The 10,972-nt window shown below is 44.0% G+C and overlaps 1 protein-coding gene across 1 annotated transcript; it reads left to right on the top strand.

The window, feature by feature from the left end:
- The first annotated feature begins 7,808 nt into the window (after positions 1-7,808).
- Positions 7,809-8,927, top strand: LOC138883791 (uncharacterized). Its single transcript, XM_070164504.1, has one exon. The coding sequence runs from the start codon at positions 7,809-7,811 to the stop codon at positions 8,925-8,927; it is 1,119 nt and encodes a 372-aa protein (XP_070020605.1).
- Positions 8,928-10,972: the final 2,045 nt, after the last annotated feature.

Here is a 10,972-nt window from a genome sequence, read left to right as displayed (position 1 = left end):
GGTCGTTTCGACCCAGGGCGCTAGAGCCATTGTCGCCAGCCCGCATAAATATAGAACTTGAGGGTCAATTTTGCTCGAGTCGAAATCTGACTCGGAGACTGAACCCAAAATAGTTAAAATACAAATGCCTAAGGGCAAGGCATAAGAGCCATTGTCGTCCGCCCATGTAGCCACAAAAGCTTGAGGGTCGAATGAGCTCGAGTCGAAGCCCGACTAGGAGATTGAACCCAAAATAGTTGAGCAAAGTCATAAAAGCTCTAACGCAAGCTTACACTAAAGGCCGCATCGACCGAACGCGTAAGAGCCCAGCAGGCCCGCCTAGTGAGCCCGGAGCCATATCACGAATCTAAGGATTCTCACCAACTCTGAAACCAGTCCGCCTGGTCAGAAGTGAAGTAGAAAGGGGTACGTAAGAAATAATGCTTCAAGTTTTCTTTTATTTTACATACATGAAAAAGTGCATTCTCCATCTACAAACACGTTCTCAAAATATCACATACAATATGGCAAAGTCTATGCCTCGCCCCTGAGGGCTACGACATACCGGACTCATCTTCACTCTCCTCAGCGTCGGGCAGAAGTTACCGAGCATCACACTCGTTCGCCCTCGCTCGCACCAACTCTTTCGGGAGAACAAAACCCCTAATACCGATCTCCTCTAGAACCTTCCTTGGGGATTTGCAACGAGCATATTCTTTGATCCTCTCTTCACGATCGGGGACCCTTTTCAACTCAGCTTGGGCATCGGTAGCATCTTTCAAATAAATTGCCATCTCTTGATCAGCCTTAGCCCAGCTCAGTGTAACTTTGGTCCGAGCATCAACGATCTCAGCCCTGCCATTTGAAAGTTCAAATTCGAGCTTCATGATCATATCTGCTTGAACTGAAGCGTTATCACGAGCTAAGCGGAGTTGGACCTCGAAGGCAGGAACTTTAGCCAAGGCACCCTTCTCCTCTGAAGCTTGAACCTGCGCCTGAGCTCTTAACTCGACGCAGTCATTCCTGATCTGGTTGGCTTCACCCCTGAGGTGTTCCAGGGCCTCCGGCTTTTTCTGCAGCTAGGATAGGCAAAGAGTTAACCCGATAGGTTAAGAAGCAAAATGCATACCTGCCTGGTACGAAAAGTTACCTGCTCCATCAAATAACTCTCATAATTCGAGCTTCGGTAAGCCTCGTATCGCCAGTGTGCAACTCAACTTCCTTCCCCTCACAAAGGAGCCCATGGGACTTACCCTCACCCAGAGCTTTCTGGAGCCTAGCCCCATGATGGAGTAGCTCGGACCTAAACCTTCCAAAAGCCTACAAAATAAAAACTCGATAAGGAAGAGAAGACACGAGATTCGGAAGGCCTGTGCCAAAGCTCACAACGAAGTGAAGTCGACGGACTTCCTCGTAGGTTGAGCACACCACTTTAATCTAGTCCCATTTGGCCAGGAAGAATCAATCCCGGTCGAAGTGTGATCGCTCGGAGGAACCTCCTTTGCAGAACCAGAGTCTTCGGGTACAACAGGCTCGGACAATGTTTTCTCCTCAAAGACTCGGCCCCGTTTTGCCCTGCTGTGAGTGTCATTGCACTGCAAATGCATATCCTGTCTATTATCGTCATCCTTTAGCTCGAAAGTTGGCAACCCTTCCCCTTCTCCGGAGGAGCACAGCCTCTCCCTTGGAAACCCTCCGATTCCTACGACGGCAAGATTAATACATATAAAGGAGAAAAAAAGCCCTCCCAAATGTACGAGGGACAAGATAAAAGCAGCGTACACACATACCATGATATTTTGCTTCCCATCTGCCCCAGGATACGGCTCGCCACCTACGCTCGTCACAAGTTGAATGGGTCGCCAACTTCCATACCTAGCCAGGCAGATCAGGAACTTCACTCGACGCCCATGAAATTGCTGCAAAAAAGAAGGAAACACGATTACTAAACTAGCTTCCGCCATGAGCGATTCTGAGAAAGCACGAGGCGCTCCAGTCACGTGCATAATTCCATTAATTGGTGAATGGCAAAAGTTCCAGGGGGATAACGTCAGTCATCTGGACCCGGACGAACTGACTAACCCACTCTTGATCCCCATCTTCCTTATCATCAACAACAAAGGGCATAGATGAACAACACCTCAAGGTTAGCAAAACTCGATGATGAAAGGGCTAGTACAACCTAACAAGGTGACCAAGCGTGAATTCAAGCCCTGCCCTCTCCGCAAAGAACCTCATTATCAGTAGTATTCGCCAAAACGACGGATGTATCTGCGCCAAAGTAACCCGATACTTTGAGCAGAAATCGAGTATGACCCTATCAAGGGGGCCTAATGCGAAAGGGTACAAGTACACGTTCAGGAATCCATCGGCAAGGCCCGTGATACCCTCATCCGTGGGGAGCGCCTACAACGCTATCCCTCGCCCCATCCGCAGTCTCTCCTCACTAGCTCTAGGTGCTCCTCTCTTATCGAAGACATAGTCTTCAAAGTAAATTACCGTGGATCCTGAGCATTAGGAGTGGAACTCTCCCCTCTCTGTCGGGCAAACTCTGAAGTAGCAGTCATGGCTATGGTGGAACTAGCAAACTGAAGCAAGTACCTATACAAACGCTTTGGTGCTAAAGTAACGAAGGACTTGATGCCGAAATGGAAGGATTACTATCTAAAATAATTGGATCTCCCAAGAAGCGGGAGCAACCCCATATATATATGTGGGGAAACAACAATGGTCCGCCTACCCAATTAGGCTTCAAAAGGTCAGCGACATCGTCTCCAGTCCTGAGAAGGCATCCGACTCCTCTCGAAAAGAAAAGGACCTATCTATAGCACCTTAAAAGATTATCTACATCAGGTTCAAAGTAAATCTCCAGGCACTTGAACATGACCTTCACTCAAAGACCACTATAAAAATCCCAAGGTTTGACACGTTATCTTTATGCGACATGAGGGTCCTAATGACCCGAGCCTATAGAACCGCTTCAGGCTTGGTCCGAGGAACAGAAGCAAGCTCGGAAAGGATCCATTTCTATCAACTAAAGATTGAAAGGAATGCTCGTACCCAAATTAGATATTGGCAATTGTCAACAGATGTAAACATTCAGAATCCCCGCAAGTGCACAAGAGTATACACGAGTATGGCAAGTATCAAAGACAGAAGTCAAGAAAACATCTCTATATTTATAAACATTTATTTACAATGGCCCTCGAGGGGTCCTTACATATGATTACAAAAGCCCGCAAAGTGTCTATACACAAAAACAAAGAAGCAAAGGGGTGTACGCTTATAGTGAATGCCGAAGGACCTAGTCTACCCCCGAAGGTTCATCTCCGGTAGCAGCATCTCCTCCCGCTGCCTCCTCGAGCTCGCATCCTCAAAGGCAACTCCTTCGACTGCCATGTCCTCTAGGTTCCCAGCTTGATCCCTCGGAATAACATCGCCGAGAGAGAAGAGGGAGAAGATTAAGAAGAGAAAAAGAGGAGGATGCAAAAGAGGTAGAAAAAAGAGACATAACCCGCCGAAGCCAAAGGTTAAAGATTTAGTGGGCCCCAGCCTCAACGACCGGTTGTGCCATTTTATCCCTTGGGAGAAAAACCCCAACGAATGAAGTGCCACACCAGGCCAGGGTAGGAGAGTGAGCAGTAGTATATAGTCAAAATACTCTCCCGAGCAACGGTGTAGAGTCCAAACGCCCTCTTAGATTGGAGAACGCCAGTCGCCCCGTATCATCATCTCGAGCCAATAAGGACAGCAGTAGCAGTCGTAACAACAACAACAGCAATGACGAGACGACATGGTCTCGCTCAACAAAGGGAAGCTCAGGCATAAGGCCACCACGCGGCTGATGGGAATGCTGCCAAACAACCTTAAGGCCGTGAACTCCAAACATGGTGATCAACAATAGAGAAAGATGGCGAGAAGAAGGGGATGAATAAATAGAAGAAGGCACTTAGGTAGACAGATAACGCCATAATACCCCCATTTATAGGGGACAATGACACTGCCATCAATGCCTTTGGAAGACTGACCGACAGGAACAATTAATGCGTTCTTGAAGAACCGAATCGACGTCGGTACTGTCACTTTGGAGAACGGGAATCGACAACGCATTGAATGGCGTCGAAAATACAAGTCCATGGGATGTCCCGGTTATCGTGAAAACTCACGCCATAGGATGCATCATCAACATGACGTCATCACGGGAAACCCGAGAAGTTGGGTATCAGAATCATTTCTCATCGCTTTGTTCTAGGAAACGCGGAGACTATCTGTATGTGGCGAAATTAGAGGGTCCAATTTCTTGCAGTTAAGTTACTTCAGAAGAACATCTTGAGGCCTCGAGGACGCGAAGTTGTGACCGAGTTCCCTCCCTCGAAGCTCGTCGAGGTCCGACCCGAAGAGAATATTGATCGACGCTAGAGTAAAATAGGGGATTCCCTAGGCACACGGCTAAGTCTGACAAAGCCGGACCGCCCGGAGCCTGTATCAAGGTGTCACATCTAGTCGTCCCATATCCATACCTTTACAATTAATGCATTTTGTACTATGTTGGATTTTCGCTCCTATATAAAGGGGATCCTCATCACTTTGTAAGGGGCGGCTGTTGCTCCAACTATTCTACATGAAATATAACAACTCTCTCTCTCTTCTCTCTAACATATTTCCCCGACGATATTGCTTATTATTCTCATATTTGTTCTTCATTTATTGCTTGTTATTGGCCATATAAAGCCTCCATTGATTATATCCGAACTCTTAGCCCTTCCCCGATTACCCACGATAGCTCGAGCACGAGCCCAGGCATCGACCTCGAGGCCCCTCATCGGTCAGTCTGAGGCCCGAATAGTTGGCCCCTCGGTTTGATTATAACTCTGCTTTAGTTCGTATTTCGCCGTTAAGCTTCACACATCTAGCATCAACTGCTTTAACAACTAGCATAAAAATAGATCACGTATTTTTAGAGTCTCATTAACAAATTTAATTTTTATTACCATTTTCACGGTAAACTGACGCAATTATAATATAGTTCAAGTGACAAATTCATTACGTTTGTTGAGTTAAATTAAATAATACGTGTCATGGCTTGAATTATAATAATGAAGGTCCAACTCTCGATCTTTAAATAGATTAGAATATCAAACAAAACGAGACGTTTATCCCGTGTACAATTAATTAGCTTGACCTAAGGTTTCAATTCTCTGAAAATTTATTTTTAGCCAAATCAATATCCGTGTAGCATTCATTGATAACGTCCGTCGATCAACTTCCTCAACAACTAGACACGCGTCCTTGTTTATATTTCCCTATTGATCACTTCACTAATGTTAATGCGGCGCCTTTTATTAATTGGTCAACGTAAGCACTTGTTAGTCCTACATGAAAGTGATCAATTAAAAACTATTTCATATTTACAGGGCAAGTAGTGCCGTTTCATAATAATAAATGAAGGAATAACGGCCATTCTCGCAGATACTAAGACTTTTCTAATTACTCCCTACGCCCCAAAGTGATGGTGTTGAACTGAGCCAAGTTTTAAACTGAAAAAAAAATAATACTTTTAAAATTTGTTGTATAAAACAAATCTTAGAAACTTTTATGGCTATAGATCATTATTAAGGATAAAATTCCTAATAATACGAAATTTAATAGTAAATCTATATATATAATTGAAGGGCATATAAGTGGTGATGTGACACTTTCCAATTTTTTGTTTTGAAGGAAAAGATAATTATTTCATTTAACCAAAACGTTAGGCATTACAATAGTAGTTATGATCCCGGGATAATTGATGGATGGTAATCCATGCATGGCACTCTCCAAAATTTTTTACCTTTTCCTATTATTTTGCTTTCTTTCCTCTTATTTCTAATTTTTTTGCTGTGGTGCTTAAAAAATCAAAAAATTATGTCCCTCCCATTAAAACTCTTTTAATTACACTGCCTTTTCGATTAAGAAATCAAAACCCGTGCCTATTCATTAATAATCCTCTTAAGTACACCTCCGTATGTTCCTCTTCTTTCATAGGATATAGATGATCAGTTTATCCTCTTTTCATGGTGTCATGCCGGGAATTTTTTTTAATAAAAACGGCAACCACATATGATAGCTCTCTCTACTTCACTTTCGTTTTCAAATAAAACTTACAGATTCCTTCCCCAATCATAATTCATCTTCCTCGACTAATCCTTTCAATCAAATATTTTCACTTTAACAGCAATAAAAAAAATTATCTATCCTTGAGAAATCATCTCCCTTCCAAATTTCGTGGAGTAGCATTTTCCATCCAAATGGAACAAACTCAGTTTGGTAAAAAAAGAATGACGAGATTGCATGGGTCCAAATTTGGATGACCACGACTATAGACGAATACGATAAACGACGAGATCTTCGTAGCTCGACGTTTTATGGAGGACGACAGATAGTGAACAGAGGTTGCATGATTTTTACAGTAGTGTAGGCCCAACAGGGGGCACTAGGAATATTCTTTCGAATATTCCCTATAATATGTCTTTTAGGGTTCGGAAGAGATTTGTCCCTTATATATAGCGGGAAAACAACCTTGTAAGGGGGGCTTTTTGACCTTTTTAGTGAAGAACACTGACTGTAATACTTTTCTAGATAAACGATTGGCAGTCTTAATGTTCGATCGCTCATTCTCGCAAGATCAAGAAATATTATCCATTCTGTTCATTTTTTTTCCCTTTTGTTCTAGATTTTATTATACTTAGCTAAGATTACTCCTTCATTCCCGTTGATTGATTTATTCAGAAAGGTTCCAATATCTTTTGAGTCTAACAATTTGGCGCCGTCTGTGGAGATTTCTGTAGCTGAGATTTTAGTTTCGTCTAGATCCTTGAAAGGGATAATCGCCTTTTTTTAGCCTCGCAATGGCCAAAATTGGCAGGAAATGGGGAAGCAAGATTAAAGGCAATATAAGCTGTCACGAAAAATGAAGCCGGTAGGGAAGACAATGAAAATTCAACACCAAGCGCTACACCTGAGGGAGATATCTCACCCTCCCCCCCCCAAGAAAGCATGACTGTCTCGCGCGAGAGGGAAACCTCAACATCCGTAGTAGAAGAAGCACCACCGGCTGTGAAAAGGCTATTAGAAGAGTGGTTGATAAACACCTTAAGCAACATACGGGACAAACCCGCTAAAAGGGATATCGGAGGCACAATACACGTAGAAAATCTCAACTGTCGCCGATGCGCCAGAAGCTCCACGCACAGATAACATTCATACTGTCATTGATGAAGGTAACGATGTACTTACTGCCATATTAAAAAAATGGAAGAAATAGAAAACGAGAACAAAATGCTCCGTGATCAAATGAAAGAGCATCAGGAAAAGGTCGATAAAATATCGGGCGCTCCGAAGTTGTTACCAAAACGTGACGTACGCCGATTCGTCAAGAAACCATACAATGAAGGGGAAGCTCCCCATTCTATTCCAAAAACCTTCAAAATGCCTCCATACTTGAAAATATATGATGGCACCGCGGACATGGAAGATCACATAATCCACTACGTTACGACAGTGAAAGGCAACAATCTGTCAAAAGAACATGTGTCATCGGTGCTACTAAAAATGTTTAGCAAAACCCTAATAGGGGGAGCGCTGATGTGGTATTCCCAACTACCGGCACACTCAATATCAACGTTTGAAGAAATGGCAGATAAATTCGTCAACGCTTATGCGGGAGCAAAAAAGGCAGAAGCCAGGGTAAATGACATCTTCGACGTTAGGCAGACGACATGCGAAGGACTTTGGGATTTCCTAACTCGATTCAATAGGGTAAGATGAGCCTACTGAATATATCAGAAGGGATGGCGGTAGCAGACTTCCAAAATAGATTAAATAGAAACGGGTCGAAAGCAACCAAAGAACTGCTAAATAGGCTCAAGAAGTACCCTCCCACCACGTCGGAAAAAATCCATAATGTCTATTGTGCCAAAGTAAGGGCAGAAGAGGACGACCTAAATGGTCTGATCCAATGGCTAACATCTGTCCAAACCAAAACAAGGAGAGATCGCCGCAACGATGGTCGAAGGGATCATTTATCCTGTTTCAATCGAGAAAGGCATCAGCCCTACATCCGGCCATCCATCCCACCTCCTCCACGACATGCGAACGTCATGCCTCGACACACCATGCCACTCCGAAACGAAAGAGGTATGCGTCCACTATTATCTGCTCATAACATTTGTGTTTCTCCTTCAAAAATAGTGTATACACTAGAAAAACTCGGCACAAAAGTGCAGTGGCCGCAAAAGATGAAGTCATATGCGAGCACCCGGAGATTGAACGTTCAGTGTGAATTCTACCAGGAAAGGGGACACAAGACCGAAGACTGTATAGGCCTGCGACAGGAAGTGTTAAGAATGCTAAACCAAGGACACCTGAAAGAACTGCTAAGCAATCAAGGACGGGTTAACTTCGCTCGTGGACGCGATCAACCTCAAGGACCCCCAAAACCACCCTCACCAGCTCGGACCATAAAAAATATCATTGGCGGTAGCGATGATAAAGTAATCAACCATGTGAAATTCACCACCACACACAAACTCAAGCGGACAGTCGCTCACAAATGGTATGACTACCTCGTAGATAGTATCATATTCGATAAGTCGGATGCCAACGGTTTGTCTTCCCCTTACTATGATGCTTTGGTTATAACTTTACATATCACGGATACCAATGTAAATAGAATAATGGTGAATGATGGAAACGGCGCGTGTATTACTCACCCACGAGTCCTCATACAGATGAGACTCGAGGATAAGATAGTACCACATTGCATAACACTAACAGGTTTTAATAGTGCAGTGCAACGAACCTCTGGAAAGATAGTGCTGCTCGTTCTAGTAGGGGAAGTCACCCTGGAAATGATGTTCCACGTCATTAACCATGAAACAACCTATAACGCTATCATAGGACATCCATAGATACACGTCATGCGAGCCGACCCATCAAGTTTCTATCAAGTAATCAAATTTCCTACTCCATGGGGGATATTCAGCATCCGGGGCGAGCAACGCACCGCCCAAGAATGCTAATGAATCGCCTAAGGCTGCACACACACCCAACAACTAAAGGGGGAAAGTGCGAAAGCATAGCAATCAGCCATATCGGGAACCAAACCCAACATACAAATAGAGGCCATCAAAGACCCAGATGTCATAGAAGCTTGCAAGGCAACCGTAGAAGACCTCAACCCCATTCAGTTGGACATCATCGATAGCACGAAAAAAGTTTATATCGGACACAACCTCTCACAACCAGGTAAGTTCCATGAGTTCTTAACTAACAATGCTTATTTGTTTGCCTTTTCCCACTCAGATATGCCGGGAATCCTAAGGGACACCGCCATACACATTTTGAATGTCGACCCTCTTTACCCGCCAGTGCGGCAAATGAGGAGAAAGTTCAATGCCGTAATCAACGATGTAGTCAGCGAAGAAGTTGATAAGTTGCTCACTAATGGCTCCGTCCGAGAATCAAAGTATCGTCAGTTGGTCGCCAATGTGGTCATGATAAAAAAGAAGAACGGGAAGTGGCGGATGTGTATCGACTTCACCAACCTGAACAAAGCATGCCCAAAGGGTTCCTTTTCGTTACCACATATCGACCAACTCATCGACACAACGGCGGGGCACGAACTATTAAGCTTCTTAGACTCCTATTCTGGTTACAACCAAATTCTAATGGAAGAAGAAGACCAAGAAAGGACCACCTTCATCACTCACCAAGGAACATACTACTACAAAGTCATGTCGTTCGGATTCAAGAATGCAGGGGCGACGTATTAAAGGTTAGTCACAAAAAGTTTCAAAGAACAACTCGGAAAGACTATGGAGGTCTACATCGATGACATGATGGTGAAGTCGAAAAGGAAGGGGGGAACACATTGGTCATCTGAAGGAAGCCTTTGAAATATTGAGGCATACAGAATGAAACTGAATCCCGATAAATGCGCCTTTGGCGGAACCTCATGAAAGTTCCTTGGGTTTTTGGTGTCGCAAAGGGGTTTGAAGGTCAAATCGGATCAGATCAAGGCCATCGATTGAATACCGGAGATATTAACCAGCAAAAAGCAGGTACAAAAATTGACAGGGCCAATAGCCACCCTGTCGAGGTTCATCTCGCGATTATTGGATAGATGCCATAAGTTTTTAATGTACTAAGGAAGGATAACAGGCTATAATGGAAATTAGAATGCGTTGACGCCTTAAGGAAATAGAAAGCATACATGTTCTCACCACCATTACTCGTCAAGGCAAACCTGGGTGAATGCCTCCTGGTGTACCTAGCAGTCTCTGAAGTCGCGGTAAGTGCAGTTTTGGTCCGTGAAAACAAAGGTACGCAATCTCCAATTTATTTTATTAGCAAAACCTTAGTTGATGCCAAAACAAGGTACCCCACCTTGAGAAACTAGCTCTGGCATTAGTCGTAGCTTCACAAAAGCTCAAACCATATTTTAAATATTACCCCATAAAGGTGGTGACAACCTTCCCCCTCATGGGTATCCTACAGAAACCCGAACTATCGGTTAGGTTGACCAAATGGGCCATAGAATTAAATGAGCACGACATAACATATCAACCACGAACCACTATAAAGTCGCAAGTGCTCGCCGACTTCGTTGCCGATTTTAGCGCAGAAGTATTGCATGAAGTAGAGCAGGAGGTGCTCCGTGCTTTCACACATTCCGACCTCTGGGTCCTCTATACCGACGATGCATCTAATGCATCAGGATTGGGACTGGGACTCGTCCTCAAAGTCCCTATGGAGGAAGTAATTCGCCAGTCCATCCGGTGTCCCGAGATGACTAACAACGAGGCCGAGTATGAAGCTATGATTGCAGAATTAAAATTAGCCCTCAAATATGGTGCTCGATGACTCGTTCTCCATTGCGACTCTCAACTCGTGGTGACCAAGTCACTGGGACTTTCCAAATCAAACAACAGAGTCTAAAAAAGTACCAGTCAGA

Source organism: Nicotiana sylvestris, chromosome 12, assembly GCF_000393655.2.
Source record: "Nicotiana sylvestris chromosome 12, ASM39365v2, whole genome shotgun sequence".
Lineage (NCBI taxonomy): Eukaryota > Viridiplantae > Streptophyta > Magnoliopsida > Solanales > Solanaceae > Nicotiana > Nicotiana sylvestris.
This window is presented reverse-complemented; position numbering and strand designations above follow the sequence as displayed.